At 41.8% G+C, this 22,021-nt stretch overlaps 1 protein-coding gene across 6 annotated transcripts in view; it reads left to right on the top strand.

Annotated features, from left to right (window-relative positions):
- The window catches only part of LOC129078242 (transducin-like enhancer protein 4), a 142,277-nt gene that overhangs the window by 115,603 nt on the left and 4,653 nt on the right, over positions 1-22,021 (top strand). For all 6 annotated transcript variants that reach the window (XM_054582999.1, XM_054582996.1, XM_054582995.1 and 3 more), the window contains 8 exons: positions 6,129-6,248; positions 7,228-7,281; positions 7,760-7,912; positions 9,126-9,258; positions 9,609-9,802; positions 10,273-10,349; positions 19,551-19,800; positions 20,912-21,159. In XM_054582999.1, the coding sequence (XP_054438974.1) occupies positions 6,129-6,248; positions 7,228-7,281; positions 7,760-7,912; positions 9,126-9,258; positions 9,609-9,802; positions 10,273-10,349; positions 19,551-19,800; positions 20,912-21,159 (1,229 nt within the window). The remainder of the gene's footprint in view (positions 1-6,128; positions 6,249-7,227; positions 7,282-7,759; positions 7,913-9,125; positions 9,259-9,608; positions 9,803-10,272; positions 10,350-19,550; positions 19,801-20,911; positions 21,160-22,021) is intronic.

Here is a 22,021-nt window from a genome sequence, read left to right as displayed (position 1 = left end):
CGTTGTAGGTGAAATGTTCAAATTAAATCGGTACATTATTACACTCATATTACTACCCTACCAACCACACTCAAGTAAGTATTACTTCTGCCAGACCCTATATATGGGTCTTGTTTTCTTATCCATTCAGCTACCCTATGTTTTCTGGTTGGAGCATTTAAGCCATTTACATTAAAGTTCTTTAATTTTTCCCAGTTGAGGATTTTTCATCTCTCCTGGTTATTTCCTTATAAATGAGATAATAAACTTTAAAATATTTTATCAGTTAAAAAATAACTCCATAAACAAATATATAAACCTATTACGTGATATTGTGTGATAAAATCACAATCAGCTATGCACTGAGATGTGGTACTTACCAGTTTGGTGTACATGAGTTTATTCATGATACTCCCTTTTACTTCAGAATTTGTAAGTATTTCGTAACCTAAATACTTTGAGGACTAGTGACCGTAGTTGACTCTGGATGACTTGCAGTTATAGGGCTTCTCTTGGAGGCCCTTCTTGCTTAGGTGGAGTGGGCCGAGTCCCTGCTGATATCCAGCAGTACCTTGGCCTTTCTGAATTCAAGAAAGTCACCAATATTCATTTCTGTTCTAGTTACTGATCTTTTGCAGAGAAAATGATAATTGAGGACTTTAGTTACAGCATCAAGAAAGGGTATACAGCGCTCTTGACCCTGTCTTCTCCACCCTCCCCACCCCCACTACCATAAACAAAACTCGCCCTGAATTTTTCCTGCTCCAAACTAATTCCTGTACTGAATGCACTGCAGGTGGAGTAGCAGTATAATTGATCTTCTAACCTGTGTGGGCTGGTTTTGAGAGGAAGGAGAGGTCTGGACAACAGGTGTAAAGCGGGGACATGCCAGGACTTGAAGTCACCCTAGCCAGATTTTTGTGGTGCCTTCTGCCCCATCATTATCCTCTTTCTCTCTTTGAAAACAGATTTACTTTTTGGTGCCAAGTAGATGGGGTGTTTGAAAGCCATAGCTGATGAGCAAACAAATGGTGACAAATGAGTTTAGAGTTCTTGATCATGGTTGTCCACTTGTCCTTTAGCATATTCTTTCTGGCTGGAATCTTGTCAGTGATCAAGGATGTCTGAGCACTGCACCTATGCAATGGGAAAGCAGAATTAGCTTGGCATGCATTTGAAATCAAATTAGAAAGTCCAATGTGGAGATGGTATTTATAGTCCTACCTCCAATGTTGAACCAAAACCTTATAGTGATTGCTGAAAGGAGATGTGTTTTGGTTAATAGCAGCTGATTGAAACCCCATCGTTATGGACCATTTGAGTATCTATGCTGAAGGGTAGTGCTACACAAATGCCTAGAACAGTCCTCATGTGAGGCTTAAAAGAGAAGATCTGCAGGAGCTCTGTAGTAAATACAGTGCAGTACACAGGCATAGTGCTGAGCTGCTGTTGTAGAGGGGTTCACTCGCCTGCCAGGGACTGTGCCTTGTGTCTTATGTGGATTCTTTCACTAAGTCTTCAAAGCAACCCAGTTGAGGGAATGAGTGGGCTGTTATTGACCACAAACTGGCTGGGACTGAGCAGCATCCCCAAGGCTACAGACCTATTAAATGAAAGACTAGATTCGAACCCAGGCAGTCTGACTCAGAGAGGTGCTCTTGCCTGCTAGTAAAGTTTATGCTGTCTGTTATTAAAATTAGCTAATTATAACACCACCACCTCTTCTAGGAGTAATACTTTATAGAACTTTCTCATACATGGTCATCTTTGATCTTGAGGTGGCAGAGGAGAAGAGGTGAAGGGGCGGGGCGAGAACATCTTTTTAGGCTGCTGGAGGTACCAGTTTTCCAGCTGCCTTGGTCAGATAGCCTTAGGAAAGTCTAGGTTGGATTTCAAACCAGGATCTAGAATTGTTCTCACTTTGAGATAAATGATTTGTAAAGCTAGAAATAACTGTCTTTAAAGCTTATCTTTAATACCAAAGCAGTTAGTATTTTCCATATAATAAGACATATAATTTTTTATTTTTTCCTTGACTTCTCCTTGTTTCCCTCCTCTTTTTCCTTCATTAAACATCTACCTTGTTCTTTTTAATATTCCCATAGAAATGTTTACTTTTTAAAAGTACAGAGTTTTGTTGGTTTTTTTTTAGTTCTGTGTGATGATTTTATTTTTCAGAGCTTTCTACTAAATATCTACATGCAAGGTATTTTGTCCTCTTTGGATTGGCCACTGACTTTCTGTTCATAACAGATTTGGTAACATATTTACATGATCAAAACTGTAATAAGAAAAGATTTATGTTTATGTTTTTAGATTTACAGATTTATTCAGAATCATGATGCAGCTCCAGTAAATTTCTTATGTAGTAAGCTAAGGAAACATCTAACCTAGCTCAGCTTTTAAAATAACAATAAAGAGCCCTGACTGGTGTGGCTCAGTGGGTTGAACATCGTCCCACAGACAGAAAGGTGGTTGGTTTGATTCCTGGTTAGGGCACATGGCCGGCTTACAGGCCAGGTCCCATGTTGGGGGCATGGGAGAGGGAACCCATCAGTGTTTCTCTTGCACATCGATGTTTCTCTTTCCCTTCCTCCTTCCCTTCCCCCTCTCTAAAAAAATTAAGTCTTTTGAAAAAAATAATAAAATAACAATAAAGAAATAAAAATAAGCTTTTTTTTTTTTTTTAAAAGCGTGACTTTGTCTTCAGCAGTATTCAATCAATCCCACCTGTTCACATGCTAAGCCAAAGATCTAGGTAGTCTTTGAGCGGCAGAATGGTAGACTTACAAGATTTGTGATGACCGCCTGCGCCAAGTCCAATTTGATTCCAGAGCAATTATGTTATTAAAACATTGCTTATTGCCCCAGTGCCCATTGTTCAGTTTAACCTTTAAATGCTAGTGATAATTAACTTCTTTATCTTCTACCAGGAAATGCTAACATGTAACTCTGATCTATAGTAAAATTCACAAATAAAATGCTGCCCACGGAGCCTGAAACAACCAGTGTAAAAAATAAATAAGTAAAGCAATTTGTACATGTGTGCCGATAAATGAGCATGAAAATCTAAGTAAGCATTAACATTTAATATGAATTTTAGGAAAGTATTTCACCACTATTTACAAATCAGTTTTTCCTTTTGGGCAGGGTGGAAATAAGTTCAGTAAAGTATATCAGAATCAGAAGGCTCAGATAGATTTTAATCATACACATGTACTTTTGTTGTTGTTGTTGTAAAATATCAAATTAGTAGGTGAAGTCATCAAGAAGTAGGTTAGGGAGCAAAGGCGAAGAGGGGCAGTGCTTCCATATTGCCGGTTCCCAGGGGCACCACCACTCAGATCTTACTCTAGCGAATGGTTTACCATGAAAGTGTTCGTTCTAGAGGCCCTCTGGGGAATATATCACAGGAATTTTGAATTAAGATTAAGGAGTACAGAGGTGATGTTTCATCATTTATGTTCAAAAACATTCCCGGGCAATTCTGTGCTGCTCACTGGGTTGGGTTCCCCTGCCCCCAGGATCCTACGGCCTGAAGTGGGAAGTGGCCTTGGAAACAGCTATAAATTGTGAGTGCTCTCCTCATTGGGTGAACAAAATGTTAGGGAATAAAGAGGAATGAGTGATTAATTCTGCCTGACAGTGTCTGAAGGAGCTTTGAAAAGTGATGTTAGAGCTGTTTCTTAAGAATGAGGCTTTAAAAGGAAGACACTGAGGAATGGGCATTCTCTTGAGCCAGGAAAAAAAGTCTACAGATAAAACATAAAACACAGAGCACTGGGGAACAGCAACAAGCTCCTAGTACCGAGACAAGGCCAGGACCCTGGGTTGGGCCATGAGTGAAGGGCCTGAGAAAATAGCCACACTCAGAAATCTGGATGGTGGGAAACCATTTGTGGTTTTTTTAGGGATTCAATTTGTTGAATATCTGTTTAAGAAATATGAATCCCAAAAATGTGGAGGATAGACTGGAGAGGGCAGAAACTAGATATGGGGCTCTGGCACTAAATATGGTAGCTCACAGATGTTGTTTGCGTGCATGATTTCAGTGGAGTAATGGTCATAAAAGCCTGATTTCATTGGGTCATGGTGTAAAAGCAAAGCATAAGCATTGAGCCAAGTCTTACGGCCTGGGAACGAGGATTGGAGCCTAGTAAAGGCATATGAAAGTCAAGAAGCAGTCCACTTTTTTAAGTTGAATTTATTGAGTAAAGAAAGGAATTGTTTGGCTTCTAATATTCAGTCTCCAGCTTTACTAACTAGTGCCTGCCATCTTTTCTGCCACTAAGCTTAAGGGTGAATGTCTGAATAGGGTTAGGTACTGGGTTCGGTGCATACACCTAGGGTGTTCATATAAAACCTTGAAAGGTTCTGGTACAGGAAGGAAGGGTTTAGGAATATCCAGCCCTGTCGGTGGGAATGCACTCACTGGTCATTCTCATCTTCCTTCTCCAAACTTACACCCTGTATCCCTGTCTTTGGAGTTGATGGGGGAGTTGCCACACTACAGCTGACCACTAGAGGGTAACCTCTTGGTAGCTTTGCTGACCCAGGTGTGAAAAAAGTTTATTGGTTATCCTTTAACGACAACGTATTTTGAAAGTTTAGCTGCAAAAGAGAATATGGCATCATGGTGTAATGGAAGTAAAACAGAATATAGAGCCCAAAGTTCTGGCTGTTACACTGCTTCCCATAGTTAATTAAAGGGCCCTTAGTAATTTGTGTATCTTTATAAATATTAATTACTACTAACAGACTAACAAATAAAATACAAAGAGTTAATTTTAGAGAAGACCTTTACTGAAGAGTTTTCCAAATTGATTTGGATGCCAGGCAAGGATATTCTGTGGTGATTCTTTGGCCTTCCTAGGACTTTTTTTTCTTATCTCCAATATTCTTTTGCCTGCCAAGATCAGTCCTTTCCTACCCCAGGCTGGCGTAATTTAGCACTTTGAGTTTTGTCCTGAGCCCTGCTGAGGAACTTGGTTCCTCGGGCCTTTACAGTCCACCCTGAGCAGGTTAGCGCTGCACTCAGCCCTGCTCCCTCTCTTCTACCTGACCTTTATATTGAGCATCTGTTTGGCCGTTCTGGAACTGAGTCACTAGCCAGTTCTTATGGTTAGTTTCACTTTTCCTCAGTGCTTTCTTACTTCTTCATCTATAGTTTTAAGCTCTCATAGCATCTGCATATGCCCAGTCACCACCTGGCTTAATGGCAGACAGACTCATTCTCTGCTTCAGATCTTGTCACCAGTATTTGTTTCCTGTGTATAGAGCTCCTCAGGTTGAGAGCTCTTTGGAAGAGCAGAGAGGACAGAGGTGGCTTGAGCTCATACACCCCTGGCTGTGATCCCAAGACGTAGGGACCACCTTTCTCCATTCCCTGGGCCTAATGGGATCCCTGGGTTTCCAGAGATAAAAAGGAGCAGACTCATGATAACTCTAGGAATCATAAAGGAATAAAGTGCATTTTTGCAGGTATTTTTTTCGTTTTGTTTGCTTTAACCTGTCACTGCATCTTCCATGCCCTTAAGGTGTGGGACAAAACAAAATTCTGTACATATGACCATTGTGTATACAGTCATCATTTTGGGATCCTTAAATTCCTCAAGAGTATTTCTCCTTTTTTCATTGAAGAACTACTAATTATCTCTCAAGCTGGACTCTAAATTATTCACAGTTTCTCTGCAGAGGCTTAAAATACTGGCTTCCTGTTAATCAGCCAACTTCAAAGAAAGATGCCTGCCTTTTCTTCCTTCCTTTTTTCTCTTGTATCTGCTTTCTTTCTCAATTTTTTAAAGCTGCTTCAACGGTATAATATAAACATCTTCGTTAGACCAAACCCATTCCGTCCTTTGAGTTTACACTATTCTCTGCTTCCCTTTTTATTCCTCTGTTCACCCGTCTCGTCTCTGCTTCTCTGTCTTGTTCTTTGCTTTTTTCCTGCTCCTTTCCCCTTTTCTTTTTCTGCTTGTTATTCTCTCTATCCCTCTGTTCTCCTTCCTTTTTACCTGCTCTCCTGTCTCCTTAACAGCTTTGCAAGTGTACGCTAATGGACAGAAAGGAGATAAAGTCTCAAATAATTAAAAACTCACACTGTTAAATGGCTGGCCATTTCTCAGTCCCACTTCTTTTTCTCCTTTCAGAGCTCTTCCGTGTCCCCGTCAGCCAGTTTCCGAGGTGCCGAGAAGCACAGAAACTCCACCGACTATTCCTCTGATAGCAAAAAGCAGAAAACTGAAGAAAAGGAAATTGCAGCTCGTTATGTAGGTTCATTCACCTTTGCTTTGGGGAGGCCCATTTACCTTGCTTTTTATCAGCAGCCATTTTACCCTTTGACTATTATCAGCCAAAACTAGAATACAGAATAACAGCATCCTAAGTGGGGGAAAAAAAAGTGTATTGCAGTCATAGCTTTGTCTTAATTGTCTAGCCCAAAGTCCTATGTGGGTGCAGGTGAGTGTATGTCAGTGAGAACAGAATGCTTTATTTGATAACTAATGGAACACTTGTATTACTTCTATAGCTATATTTGTTTCCCTCCATCTATTTCAAGGTGGCTGAATTTTTTGTGGTCGGCTAGAAATGTTAAGAAAAAATATAAAATCATAGAAAGCCTCTTACTGTTTAGATTTACTGAGGGATATAGAAAGTCTGTGAAATATGACTTGCAGAGACATCCAGGATGTCCCTGGCATGGGTTGGCGCTCATTTTTCTTCAGTGACTGATCCTTTACACACAGAGTAAAGGGAACAAACCGGGTGGCACTGGCATGGAGGCAGGCAGGCCCTGCTCTGCTTCCTGTGATGGTGCCCAGCGAGACTGCAGGCCTCAGGGGCGGAAAATGGGCTGAAAATTAGGATTTCCATGTGAAAACTCTCAATTTAAAAATCATGGCTACTTATCCAGTATTTAAAAAAAAACACAGTACAAATCACACCCATGTGTAGGCAGGTTCACTGTGGGCATGCCAGTTTTCTGCTGATACTCTGTTGTAGCAAGGAAGCCACGTAAGTTTGAGTTTTTCAAACTGTGAAGTGGAATCATTATATTACCTACTTCAGAACTTTCAGCATGAGGTTTAAAGAACATAGCACATTGTAGAATGTTTAGCACTGTTCGGTGCAGTTCATTTTTATCAGACATGACCAATCAGTCCGGACTTACCTAGGATAAGTCTGGCGGCTTTTGCTTTTTTTTTTTCCCCTTGGGGAGGAGATAATACTTGTCAATTGTCAATGCAGGACAGCGATGGTGAGAAGAGTGATGACAACTTGGTGGTTGACGTTTCCAATGAGGTATGTTTACGGCTCACTTCCTGTTCTTACCCAGCTCTAACAATGACTAGTGTCCTAACAATTAGTATCCACAATGTTTTCTTAATTTCTAATAGGACCCACTTTACATTTACATGGAAAATTTATGTATTACTGATTTTTATATGTTACTGATACTTTTCGTTATTGCGATTCTTTTCTGTGATGTGCAAGTGTGTGTTACTGCCACCATGAACGCACACCAGACCTCTTGTTAGTCAGCCTACAGATCTCATTGACAAGTGACTTGCAAAATTTTAGGGTTTTGATTTTTGTTTTAAATAAATACTATAAACTTGTATTTTCTTTGACCTCAATACCGAATATTTTCCTCAGTGATTTGGTGAGTCTTAAGATTATCTAAGCTTTTAAATACTCTTGGCTAGAAACGTCCACACCCAAGTACTCCAGCATTGTGAATGTACTGTGCTGCATTAATACCTGAGATGTTCCTTTGTAGGATCCGTCTTCCCCTCGAGGGAGCCCAGCACATTCCCCGAGAGAGAATGGCCTGGACAAGACACGCCTGCTCAAGAAAGACGCCCCAATCAGCCCAGCTTCAATTGCGTCCTCCAGCAGTACTCCTTCCTCCAAATCCAAAGAACTCAGCCTTGTAAGCAGTTCTTCATCATTTTTCTTAGGGTTGTCTGCTTCAGGATGGTTGGGTTTGACTAATTTTTTAATTTTGTACTTTTTACATTTTTCTATAGGACTTCTGCTTCCAAATATAAGTATATGTTCAGCATTCAAGTTTAATTGGCAAAAGTATTTTTGGAACAGATGGGTTTACTGACTTGTCAGTGATGGATGTCTGTTTTGTGAGCCTTTTTGCAAGGCTAGAGGAGGGAGGTGGGGAAATGGAGTGAAGCGCATCTTAGTGAAGATGAAGAAGTACACACTGGGGTTACAGAGATAGTTTTGCCACTTGTGGTTTATGGTAAATTTAGTTTTTGGCTTGGATATGATTTTGTTGCTAGCTTTGTTTGAATTACCAAGCTATATATGACTGCAATAATTTTCTCTTTCTATCTAAAAAGTAATCTGTCATTTACAAAAATGTACCTTGACTTACACCACAAATCACAAATTCAGAATGAAACTGCTGGCAAGTCAGGATAATCTCCCTATAACCCCTTTTTCTTTGGCTAGGTAGTTAATTGCATTTTTGTGTGGTGTGTCTTTCTTTTCCCTCACCAGTTACTTCCTTGTAACATAGCATTAACAACAACAACAAAAAAAAACAAATTCAGTTTTAAATAACCTTTGAATTCACAGCTGAAGGAAAGAAAATTTGTCAGTTTTTCTGCATATTAGGGGGTTATATCTTACAGAGAGCTAGATTATGTTTTTCTCTGTTTTCTCTTGGCCTTTCGGCCTTTCCGTAATGGCAGCTCCTCTGTGTTGATCTGTATGGTAATTCAGGCTTGGATCTTTTCTAATGGGATCTGTTAACCAGGAAGTCCCTCATGACTTGAACAATCCACCAGAAGCCCAACTCAAACTGCTCAGTCTTAAAGCCACCAGCAAGTGGTGGCTATAGTCAGAATGCATGATTTGTCTGCCTCCCTCTGATGCTAACCAGTTTCCTGGAAATGGTCTATTCTAGTCTTAATTCAGCTTCATTGTGTGTTCTCTTGAACATTGGTTTTTGTGGTCCCAGGGAACTCTTTTTTTAACTCTTCTTAGTTAATGAAAATAAAGGCCCAAGTTGAAGAACCTTTTTGATTTTTTCTCTTTACTTTTTAGAATGTAAAACACCAGTTTTTAAACATCATTATAAAAACTCTGTTCTCATTGCCAATGTATCTTGTTGCACCTCTTGCTAGAATGAAAAATCTACTACTCCTGTTTCAAAGTCCAATACCCCTACTCCACGAACCGATGCACCCACCCCAGGCAGTAATTCCACTCCTGGATTGAGGCCTGTACCTGGAAAACCTCCAGGCGTCGACCCCTTGGGTTAGTAAGAAGAAACCTTTTCTCTCTATTTATAAGTTGCTTGTTTTATTAAGAAATTAAAGCAGTTTATAGAGTGCAGTTCGTTGAGAGTGTTAATAACCAGCATTGAATGGCTGTTTGACAAAGTTATTTAATGCGAACCAAGCACCTGGATCCTGCTATGTCTGGCACACAGTAGATGTTCAATAAAATAAGGTGAATGAATGAACTCCAGTGAAGGCGTGAATGACATTTGTGAACATTAAAATAAGTTTATTGAACCATCAATCCTATTTTTTAATAAGAATGTCTTCATTATTATTTCCTGTGTTTTTGTTTTTTCTCTTTCCTTCTTCCATTTTGGCCTGTAGCCTCAAGCCTAAGGACACCAATGGCGGTTCCTTGTCCATATCCAACCCCGTTTGGGATCGTGCCCCACGCCGGGATGAATGGGGAGCTGACCAGCCCTGGAGCTGCCTATGCAGGGCTGCACAACATCTCCCCGCAGATGAGTGCAGCTGCCGCCGCCGCCGCAGCCGCCGCCGCCTACGGGAGATCACCAGTGGTACGTTTCTGGGTTTTTACAAAATACACTGAATTTCAGAGCACAGAGGATTGTCATACATTTTTTAATGTGGTTTGTATAATTTGAGTTATTTATAGTGTGTATTATAAATTAAACTATGTGTAATTATATCCATTTTCTTTTGCAAGATGAGGGAATTTTTTTTTTCATTTTATAAATAATTTAAAAAAATTGAAACCTACAAAAGTACAGCAAGTAGATAATAATTTAGTGAATGCCTCATTTTCATAATGAGCATAAATAATTATTAGGATATTTTTTATGGATGTTCCATTCCCAATTATGTTACCATGAAGTCATAAACATCCTATCATTTCAACAATAAGTAAATACTCCTGTATATATTTCTGAAATCTTTATTTTAAAGAACCTGTTCTCTGAGGTTTTAGATGAAATGAGTAAATGTAACTATGTCTGTTTTTATTGCTTTTGCTTGCAAAAAATTTTAGGTTGGATTTGATCCACACCATCACATGCGTGTGCCAGCAATACCTCCAAACCTGACAGGCATTCCAGGAGGGAAACCGTGAGTACCTCTGCGCCCCTGCTCACTGTGGGCCAGACCTGGGGCCTTTGCTGGCCTTTTAGACCTTGGGCACTTCTAGACAGTGTGGGGGAGTTCCCATGGCTTGCTTTTTTTTTTTCTTGCAAAGTATTTTCCATTTTCTTTTAGCACAAGGAAAGAGGTAATGAGGTGGGGTTTTGTGTTTTCAATTTAAAATCTTGAGCTGCTGACATGGAATTGCAAATTGCTGAGGCATTTCCAGCAGTCAGGTTTTCTCTTCGTCTGTTACTGTCTTCAAGGCAATTCTTTTGTTGCCTTAGGGGGAAAAAAAGAGCCTTACATGCAAATCTGGATGCTCAAAATTTGAGCATGTTGAGAAAAGGCATACCTAACTTCAAAGGCTGAAAAGAAAGAAGTGGGGTTTTGTACTCAGTTGTGTTTCCCGAGAAGGTAGCTTGCTCAGTTGTCAGTTGGCTTCTTCTTTTGGGAGCGGGGTATTTGGAGTCCTTGTGTTCACAGCCCTCTTGAGTCATGAAGGTAAAACTCACACGTGTCATTGTTCCAGCCTCTTGTATATTGTACATTCTTATCTTGCCTTATCTCATTCCACATCCTTCATTTCAATCCAGTGTGCCTTTCAATTGCCTTCATCTTCCTAATACAAAGAATTTACTAGAAAATAACACTGGCTTTCCCTTGAAATCCCAGTTTGTTTTTTCTCTCCTCTCGTTTGGAAAGCATCCCCATAGATCCTCCCTGCTTTATTACTCACGTAACGTTTTATTCTCGTTGATCTTTCAATTGGCATCCTGTCTGTGACCATACATGCCATATAACAGGCTGCTTCCCCAATCTCTAGTGCTTTCTCATCTGCCCTCTGCTTTCCAAACTTGGCCCTCAGTAGCATCTGAGTCTCCTCTCAGAGGCCACCCTACTGGCTTGCCTGCCTTGGGGCATTTGCTCTTTCTGGTCCTTCCTGCGTACTCCAGGTTTACTGTGGTCTACTCTCTCACTTCAGGTCTCTGCAAAGATGTCAGTTAGGAGCCCTCTGCCCTGACAGCCCTATCTAAAATAGCATCCTTCTCTCTCTCTGTCCCCATCATCGTTCTTTTCTGTTCCTTTCTCATACCTGTCTGTAGCCATTATCTGCCTCTCCTTGCTCAAATATAAGTTCCATAATAGCAGAGCAGAAGAACTCTGCTATTCAGTTACAGAAGTACCTTCAGTGCCTAGAATGGTACCTGGTTCATGGTTGTTTTTCACAATTTATACCTATTGGATGGGTGGATGGATGGATGGATGAAAATAGGTACCGATCTTTCCTTTCTTTGATGTCCCGTTGCTTATGTATTCACTAACTATAACTCAGAAATTTGTCAGCTTTTTGTTTCTTATGCGTCCTCTTTCGCTCTCCAAGTTTCCTGCCCCTCAGCATTAATTATTCCTGACCTTGACGTTTTCTTCACTTCCCACCAGATATATCAAACTCTTGATTCTTCTTTCTATAATTTATTGCTTTACATATAGACTCTACCCTAAACTTTTCTGTTGGATCAAACACATGCTTGCTCCATAGTCAAGTTGCTCAGTAAATATTTGATTAATAAGGGAGGCAAACCAAATTAGGCTTTAAGTTCCTTGAGAATTGAGTGTATAATCAATTATCATAAAATTCTGTCTGTATTTATGTGTGTTCTGCAAATAGTTGTTTACTGACAAGTCTTGTTGACCCAGAACTCTAATATATTTGAAGGTGAAAGTTCGGTGTATGGCATGCAGTGACATAAATAACAAGGTCAAAGGATTAATCAAGTAACTCAAATACCTGTGAGTTCCATATGAAGCTGTGGGAATGGGGGCTTTCCCTTCGGGAAGAGGCATTGTCCGTGTTCAGGTACTGTAGTCACCACTTAATCAGTGGTTGCACACACATCTATAGTATAACCATCAGAGCAGATAAGGTGGTGCTTGTTGTCTCAGTTGCTGCCCAGGGGTCACAAGAGGTGCAGCTGTGTTAGGTGTATTTCAAGAAGCAGTGACAGCCTTGGTTTGGAGGGTTTGGGCCAGTTGAACCACAACAGAATCACAGCTGGTCTGAAACTTGAGCTGGGCTCCCTTCCTTCCCCCAGTTTTGGCACTCAGCATAATAAAAATTTTGAATCCTTTTGGAAGAGCTGATGGGTTTGGAGGATGGTTGAGATTTTTTGTTCCCAGGAGTGATAGAGTCACAACTAATATAATTGGAAAATGACACCAGGAACCCCAGAGAGAGTGTGGTGTGGTCCACAGAGTATGGGCTCTGGAGTGAGACAGATCCAAGTTGATTCCGACTCTGCCAGCTGATAACTAGAGAATGACTTTATGCAGTTTCTTAACTTTGTGAGCTTCACTTGGCTTATCTGTAAACCAGGGCTGGCACTGCCCAACAAGGAGGATATAAGGATAAAGTGAGACAGTATGTTACATGTTTAGTACACTGTGTTGGGTACACGGTGGCTATTCTGTCAACTGCAGCGTCATTTTCTCTTCAGCTTTGCCCCAGGGTTTTATCAGTTTTTCAACCTCTGGTGCAATAGAACATGTTGTAGGGGGCAGAAATGGCTAAAGAAGTGTGAAGTAAATTAGATTCCACCTTCCTGTTACCGGTATGTCTTCATATAGCAGGACATCAAGACATAAATTCACATTCATTTATGCGTATAGAAATTAATATGCTTTTATTTTAGATCTTTGCAGAAGAAACAATTATGATTATGTGACTCTTCAGATTATAAGATATAGAACTGTGCAACGTTGTGGTGTGCATACTTTCAACAAAAATTATTTTTTGTGCTAAAACCTAAACGATAAACCACCTGTCTCTCACCACACACATGCACAAAGTAACTTTCTCCAGAAAGACTTAAAGAACTTAGCATCTCTGTCCTAATTATTTTTACAAAATGAATTGCCAGATATTATAAAAAATTATTAAATACATGTTTCAAACTAATGAATAAAATAGCATTTATTTGATAATTCACATTGGGTCCCTTTGTCTATTCTGGTAAATTAGCAAGGGTTCCACTCAGTATGTCATTGGAATGACAACATAGTTTAACTTCAACAAAAGCCAAAAATGCATCCTCTTTCTCACCTCTACTTAAATAAGGCTTCTATAACTAGTGTGAAAGTATTCAGTTAAAACTTTGGTACTGATTGTGCCCTGGCCAGTGTGGTTCCGTGGATTGAACTCCGGTCTGCAAAACGAAAGGTTGCTGGTTCAATTCCCAGTCAGGGCACATGCCTGGGTTGCAGGCCAGGGACCCAGTTGGGAGAGGTGTGAGAGGTAGCCAGTCGATGTTTCTCTCCTGCTCTTTCTCCCTCTTTTCCCCTCTCCCTAAAAATAAATAAATAAAATATTTTTTTTTAAAAAAAAACAGAAAACTATGGTACTAATTGTGTAATAGGCTATGGCATATGAATTCAGCCATAAGAAAAGACCTCAGGTTTATAGGTTTTAGGCTGCTCACAATCCAAAAGTCTTTTCTTTGCTCTTGTAGTTATTTGTTTCCATAGAGCAAGATTTTCCAAAATAGGAATACTGTTTCACACACAGTAAAGCCTCAATTATTTGTTAATTGTCTTAACTACTAGTGGGTGCATCTGCTGCTTACAGAACCTGCTCTTGTATCATACTTTATAAAGTATAATCGCTAGACCTGTAATTGTGAATTCAAGGTCCAGTTCAGTCTTGGGATATTGAAAACCTGGAGAAGGTGTTGCAACGTTATGAGAAAGCTGAGCGTAACATCACAGAATTGGGCCTCTTAGGTAAGGTAAAGGAAGTGGACTGTGGGAAGGAAAGGGCCTTTGTTAAGCTGGGTTTTCATCAAAAAGTGATGATCCAAATAAAATAACGATGATGTACATGTTTTAAAAAGAATCTTTTATAACATCAATGCAGTATTAGTAAGCTGAGAGAAATGCAGTAATGATTTGCAGATTCCTTGATTATCTGAAGTACAGTTCTGTCAGAAAGTACAAACTCTTTGTTCTCTTCACCATCTCCCTCGGAGAGCCACTCTTAGCTCTTAGTAGCTGCACCTGCCTGTGTGTGCACTGCAGGTCACTGTATGTCTCTGGCACCCGGCACCCTCCCCTTCAGCTCTGTGTTTCTAGTTACTTGCTGGACATCTCAGCCAGGCATCTTGAGTGCGTATTACTTTCTCCTCACATCTCTTAAGTTCAGTCCTACAGAATCCTATATCTGTTACTTCTTGTGTGCTATCCTTCTTCTCCTTTCTACTTCAGGACCCTCATTATATCTCATCTAGATTACTGAAACAATTGTCTTATTCCCCCTACCATTGTACTCCTTGTTATTAAATTTACTCTGAATAACTTTGCCCCAATAGTACCCCATCTCTTTTCCCTGCCCCTTCCCCCCCGTGGCTGCACTTAATCACTAAATCCTTATCAGTTGAATTTATTATAACATCAAAGCAGTATTAGTAAGCTGAGAGAAATACAGAGTAAAGAAAATACAGCAATAAAATGGGGAAGGGTAGGCAGGTGGGACAGGGGTCAAAGGTGTAGGAGAAGAGGCAGGAGTAATGGGGAGGGCTTTGTAGAACTTCCATGAATATCTACCATTCATCATTATCAGTGTCATTCTAGCAGCAATTCCTGTCCACCTTGTAACTCTCTGAAGGCTTTGCCCACAGTCTCAATCCCTGGAGTTACTACCCAGAGCAGAGAGCCTCTGCTAAATGATCTATCCAGGCACCTTTGAACTTCTCCCCCTAGGGTTTTGTCCATGTTCAGTTCACCCTAAATCAGTTGATCTCCCTGCAGTTCCCTCCAGGTTGACTTGAAATCTTTAAGGGTCCCTCATTAAATTCCTTTTGTGATGTTCAGGCTGGCATGCTAAGCCTTCCCTTTTATATCATTATATTGATACATATTAATATATCTACATATATATGATATATTTTATCAGATTGTGCTCAGACCAGCTCTTCCAGCTGCTTACTATGGAGTCATTGTTGAATAAATGAATCCCCAGATTAAAACCAATCCAGAAACTACCTAGATAATTTCACCACATTTTAAAGCTCTTGTTCTCTGCTATTCCCCTGCCTCCCCCTTTCCTATCCCTGGAATCATTTTTCCATCTTTATTCCTCCTGGTGAAATCCTTGCATTCAGTAAAATCCATCTTTAGTACCCTGTCTCTCATGAAACATAAGCCTTAGCTTTGTTTTTTGAACCACCACAGAACTTCCTACTTTGCATCTTCCATGTGGTATTATAGTCACTTCTGTACTTTTCTCATCATAATTCCTAGATGGTAAGCCATTTGTGGGCAAGGCCAGTGCCTTACCTGATTCTGTAGTCTTAGCATGACACATAACAGAGTATGTGGCTAGGAGGTGTGCTTACTGATGCATCTTATTGTATAGAAAAAGAATAGCTCTTAAAGCTTAAGTCTAATTTTGAGAAAGGTTGGCTTTTATTACTCATTCCAATACTTACTGCTATGTACACATCAAAGAGTTTGTTGAAATCTGATAAACAGTATATACTAGAGCTTTATCTTTTCCAGTCATGAGTATTTCACATATACTTGTAGCAACAGAGGGCCACATTATGTCCTTAATACAAGCAGGCTCTCGAAATTCTTAATAAGGGAGTTCAGGAATATAGTAGGTGTTCACTGAGTGGTCGTGGTTGAACTGAAGAACTGTCCTACTGAAAACCTCAAAGGAAATCATGCATCTGGTTTCTTAACTATGTAAACTCTCAAGGCTCTTTAAAAACCATTTAGTGATTCTAGAGGGGAGAGAAGGGATGTCTTTTTAAGTAAATTATCGTGAAGAATGTATAATGCCATCTAAACTTGGAATAACCTTTCTTTCCCTTCCTTTAAGATTTACTCTTCATGACCTCTTAATTGCTAAATCAATTAGCCTTTTTATCGGTCGTTATCCCTCAGAATCTCAGCCTTTGTCTACAGGCATCACCGCCTTCCCCTCCTTGCCTGAACTGGCACAGGGCTCTCTCCCGAGGGGACCCCTGCCCTGCAGCCTTCTGGCGGGTGCCCTTTTAATATTCGTCTCACACCCGCAGTCCTCAGGGCCACGGCGTGGTGATAAAGGCTGTGTCATCGTCATCGCCTCCCCCCTTCGACCCCTCCCCGCTTCTCCAGTCTCTTGTAGAATCAAACTCCTCTACCTGTTTATGAAAACCCTATGCCTTTCAGGCTTGTGCTGTTGGACTAATTGCTTTTCCATATTGTTGGGGGCATTTCCCCACTTCATTAAGAACTTGGCCTGGCTTGAGGCCTTCCTCCCAGCAGAGTGCACCGCCGTCGCAGGGGACTCTGCTGTTCACCAGGTCAGTCTCCCAGTAACTGTACCATGTCACCTCTAGTGAACTTATGCCCTCCTCAACTTCTGTTACCCACTCACAGACTCACAGAGAAGACCTGGTCATCACCCCTGTGCCACCTTCAAAATTCAAATGCCCCATCTAACAGAGTCCCCTCTATGTCCACTCAGCCAGAGTAATGTTTCTGAGTTACAAATTCCCAGCTTTCTTGCAGTCTCCCAAGCCCTAGCCACCTGCTTCTCCCCTAGATAACTGCACTAGCCCCCACTCCCACTGGTTTTCCTCCTTTTACTCTGCCACCTACAATCCACTCACTGCCCAGCAACCAGAATTCTCCTTTGAAACACTAACTAAATATGTCACTCCCCTGCCCAGAAGCTTTCAGTGACTTTCCATTCTACTCAGAATAATACCTGCACCCCAAATCACAACCTAGCAAAGACCTTGTTAACACTGCTCCTCCCTCTCTCCACTTCGTCACTCCCCGCTGAGCCTGCCCATTCCCACTTAGTTCTGTTCTCAGGACTTTGCGTTTGCTGTGCCTCTTCCCAGCATGTTCCCCTTTGGCTAGAGCAAGGCCTGAGTCCTTCCGGCCTCAGTTCATACACCACCTCAGACCTCACTGGGCATCTTCAGTCTTTTATAGCTGAAGATAAAAGTGTGCACACACGTGTGTATAAGAAAGAGATGGTATTTAACCACCATTGAGGTTTTTTATTTGGTTATGTGGCGTCTGTTTTCCCTTCTAGGACATAGGCTCTGGAAGATGGGGACTTTATCTTATTCACCTCTGATTCCCCAGCACCTGATAGAATCTGGCTCATATCAGTCATTTAATAAATATTCCCTGAGCAAATAATAAGCATTATCTCTCACTCTACTCTTCCATTGGCCATACTTTTCCTCCTCATAGGCTCTTGCCTGGCCCCACTTTGATTCCCAGAGAGCCATGGCACGAGCGCTGTTCACAGCATTGACCATCTGACATTTTTGTATTTATTTATGTAAATCTCTCACTAATGAATTTGCCCTTCCACCCAATTTCTACCCACCTCTCCTCCTAGGCTGTAACTTCAGGAGAACAGAGGGTATTGGGTTTTTATTTATATTTTATCCCCAGTCCTGTTAGCATGGGTGTTGGCACGCTGGCGTGCCCAGGAAGTATGTGTTGAATGAATGAATAAATCTCTTAGTAAGTTGTCATGTAATGAACTGTCTTCTCCTGATGATCCACTTCCTCGCTTTAGAGGAAGTGGATAATCACTGGAGAGTCCTTCTCCAGTTCTCGCTGGAGAGTCCTTAAAAGTAAGCATGCTCTTAGATCCTGCATCTATTCTGCTCATGGCATGCTCTGCTCCAGGATCATTCTTTTGCTCCTTAGCTTCAACGGTCACTTCTTTGTGGATGACCAGACCTTCATCTTTCTAACCTGACTTCTCTCCTGAATCACAGTGCTCAACTTCTGATTGCGTTGTTTGGGTTCTCGTACGCCTTCTAGTTGAAGAAAACCAAACCCTTTAACGTACTATGGTCTACCTAGTTGCTTGGGTCCCAAACCTTAGAGTCTTCCTCAGTACCTCTCTGTCTCAGGTCACACATTCACTGCCTCTCCCAATTCTATTGATTTGGCCAAAGAAATCCAATCACCTGTTGTCTTCCTAGCTCCCACCCTTCGTCCCCTCAACAAGGCTAACACACTGCCTTTCCTCTGCAACCCAGTTCTTGCTTTGTAGTCCGCAGAGAAGGAGAAAACCCTCCCCTCTCGGGTGCCCACATCTCCCACAGCCACATGCAGGCTTCATCCTTCGTGGGGCCCCTCAGTGATGAGCCAAATTTTGATGTGTGTGGCTGGCCTATAGATTTTTGCATTAAGGAACCATAAACTTTTGATTTGATTCTAAAACTTCTCTGCAGTATGCTCCAAGCTCCTGTCCTTTGTGTACCCACAAATGCTTTCCCTTGATATGTCCTTGGTACATTGCTTCCTTGAACAGAGCACATTCCAAAGCAGAATGACATCATTTCAAATGGGCGATTGCCCCCGAAACCCCCGAGACAGGCCCGGTTCCCTCCCACCCACTGCTGACATCTCCTGCTGCCAGAAGCATCAGAACAGCTCCCCATGCTGTCCCCTCCCAGACTTCATTGCCCTAGGAGTAGAGATGTCTGTTGAGGGAGCAGCTCTAACTTAGTTGCATTTAGAACCAAGTGCTTCACTGGAGATGGAGCTGCTGATAGGTGTTCGCAGGTGGGCCTTGGAGGCAATCACACAGGACACTTTTTCAGATTCTAATTCTTTTTAGGATTACTAGAATTTGTTATTACTAGAATCTAATAGGACTTACTTTCTTTTTGTGGCACATCAGCCATTTCACCATGTAGGCCTGGAGACTCCTGAAAGCTTCATAATTTTGGCTTATTAGATCTCAAATTAGTAAGTCTTGATTGGCATGAAACGGTTCATTGGCAAAAACCTTGTCTCAGGCTTCTGAATCATTCAAAATAGAAGGCAGTGCCCTGAAGGGAATAAGTACAATATTGGGCATTGGCTACTCTCCGTGAAGTATGAGTAGCATTGTCTCCATTTTAAAGATTTTTAAAGGCTCAGAGAGGTTAAGTAACTCCTGATGTTACACAGCAGCTAGTAAAGAGTTGACCTGAGGTTTGATTATAGATCTAGCTCTGTGACTCTGAAAACTATATTCTTTCCACTGTACTAAGTAAACTTGACTGGTTTGCAAATCATAAGTACCATTAAAAATATTTCATATTTCATCTTGTTACTTACCTGATCAGTGTAATATTTTTTACATTCCATTCTTCCTATCTGTTCTCTCTTCCACTGCCTTAGAGCATACTCCTTCCATGTGACGGCAGATGGGCAGATGCAGCCGGTCCCTTTCCCCCCCGACGCCCTCATTGGCCCCGGCATCCCCCGGCACGCTCGCCAGATCAACACCCTGAACCACGGGGAGGTGGTGTGCGCCGTGACCATCAGCAACCCCACGAGACACGTGTACACGGGTGGGAAGGGCTGCGTCAAGGTCTGGGACATCAGCCACCCCGGCAATAAGAGCCCTGTCTCTCAGCTCGACTGTCTGGTGAGTGAACATGGATGGACAGGGCTTAGACCTTCATTCAGAAAATAGGATGGGATGGTGAGAGACCAGGATGTACAAGCAACACACAGTATTGATCCCAAGTGGGTGGTTGTTTTCAGTGGTTTGTGGTCTTTCACGTGGAGATTTAGAGCGCTGACGAGGAGGCATGTCTTCTTTCAGTTCCTTAAGGCAAAATTAATGTCCACTTCTGTCCAGTTATTCACATGACACTGCACCAGGACAGCTGTCATTCAGCTGGCCTGGTGCCTGGGAGCAGGCAAACCACTTGTTTTCCTGTTTGGTAAAGGAATGTAGGAAAAGCAGGAGTCCACATGCTTTCTGTGAGAGTACACCTAACTGCCGTGACTTGTCACATTATGCAACAGGAGTAACTTCACACTTCACATGACAGACTGTTAGCTGTGTAATGGGTATTTGTTCTTGAGTTTTTAAAGGAAATTTTAATTTGACTTTCTTCCTTAGACCAATTTTTACTACAGCACAGTGCTAGGTCAATGTAACATAATTAATGTACACAAGAGTCCCAAGGCCTCATGAACCAGGAGAAAAATTCTTTTTTCTGTTATTTAACACTTTTTGATCATATCTTTCCTCCAACTAATGCTACGTAATCAGTCCAACCCATGACGCCTGTAGCCAGATGAAAGGAAGAGGCTGTTCGGTCTGTTTAGCCCCCTGACAGTTTTGGCTGCAGGAGCAGGGCCCCTCCCCAGCCCGGTGGAGTGAGCCAGACCCCCAGGCGTGGCGTCTCCAGGGCTGTGAGGGTTGCTGCGCCCACGTGCGCATGTGCCTGTGTGTGCTAATGACTCAGGCAGCTGATTGATTTGGTGGTGGTAGGAGCGGGTCTATATCTTTGCATTTATGTGCTAATTAAGATTAAATATCTCAGTACTAAATTTTGTAGATCAAGTTTAAGTACTTCCCTAATTTCATGTAATTTTCTAGCATTAATCCACTTTATCATTGTCGTAAGTAGAAATGGCTCATTAAAACCAGGAGGGAACACAATACTTTTATGAATTTCTGCTCTCATGTTAATGCTGTTTTCCTTTCCTCTTGAGTAATCTCTTGATGGTTTTTGTCTCTACAGAACAGGGATAACTACATCCGTTCCTGCCGATTGCTCCCTGATGGTCGCACCCTAATAGTGGGAGGGGAAGCCAGCACTCTGTCCATCTGGGACCTGGCCGCTCCGACCCCGCGCATCAAGGCAGAGCTGACGTCCTCCGCCCCCGCCTGCTACGCCCTGGCCATCAGCCCCGACTCCAAGGTCTGCTTCTCCTGCTGCAGCGACGGCAACATCGCCGTGTGGGACCTGCACAACCAGACGCTGGTGAGGTGGGTCAGCAGGACTCCTCACCGGGACGTGAGGAGGGACTGGTTGTACCTCATTGTGCCCAAGATCTGTGCGCGTGTCTATCTGCCTGAAAGATGAGATATAATTACCTTACTGAAAATTGTTAAGAATAGGCCCACTTTAAGATGCTAGAAACAAGTTATCAATGTAAAATCTCATTTGCTGCATTATTTGAACTTTATCAAATGAGGAGGGCTGCTTTCTGCTTTCTTTTTTCCTTTTTTTCTTCTTGACTTCATACTAAGTGGTATCAAATGAGGTTTTTTTAAAAAAAAATGAGGTCACTTTTACATAATTACTGTACATAAGGTTCCCATGACCTCATGTGCTCGTTAAACATCTGTAATTTAACATCTGTAATTTGCCATCTGTGCTTGCGAACAAACCACCATTGTCGATAGACAGTCACTGAGAAGATTCATGGCGCATGGTGCTGTTCTCAGGGCCATTTGTATGGGACACATCATTTCTTCAGCAAATGATCACTGAGCACCTCCCTCGGGCCCACGCATGTATTTGATGCTGTTCACCCTGAAAAGGTCTGGGTTAGCTGTAGTCCCACCTTTAAGGGTGGATAGGCATAACTAAGATGTCTGTTTAGAAATGAGAGTGTGCAGGAGAGTGTTGATATGCAAGGCGCTGAAACAAGTCTCCACACGTCAGCACCAGAGCGATCAGGAAGCAAGAGGTGTGAGCCGCTAACGGGTGTGGGAAGGTTGTAATCAAGCCCAGCTACAAATCGGGGACGTATGCAAGGAGAAGAGGTCTCTGCTGTCTGTCTGTAAGATATTAGGCAGGACTAAGCTCTGTAATATGATTCTAAAAACAAAATAGTCATCACTT

Source organism: Pteronotus mesoamericanus, unplaced genomic scaffold (assembly GCF_021234165.1).
Source record: "Pteronotus mesoamericanus isolate MK-2021 breed Mesoamerican mustached bat unplaced genomic scaffold, CSHL_Meso_final contig_73, whole genome shotgun sequence".
Lineage (NCBI taxonomy): Eukaryota > Metazoa > Chordata > Mammalia > Chiroptera > Mormoopidae > Pteronotus > Pteronotus mesoamericanus.
This window is presented reverse-complemented; position numbering and strand designations above follow the sequence as displayed.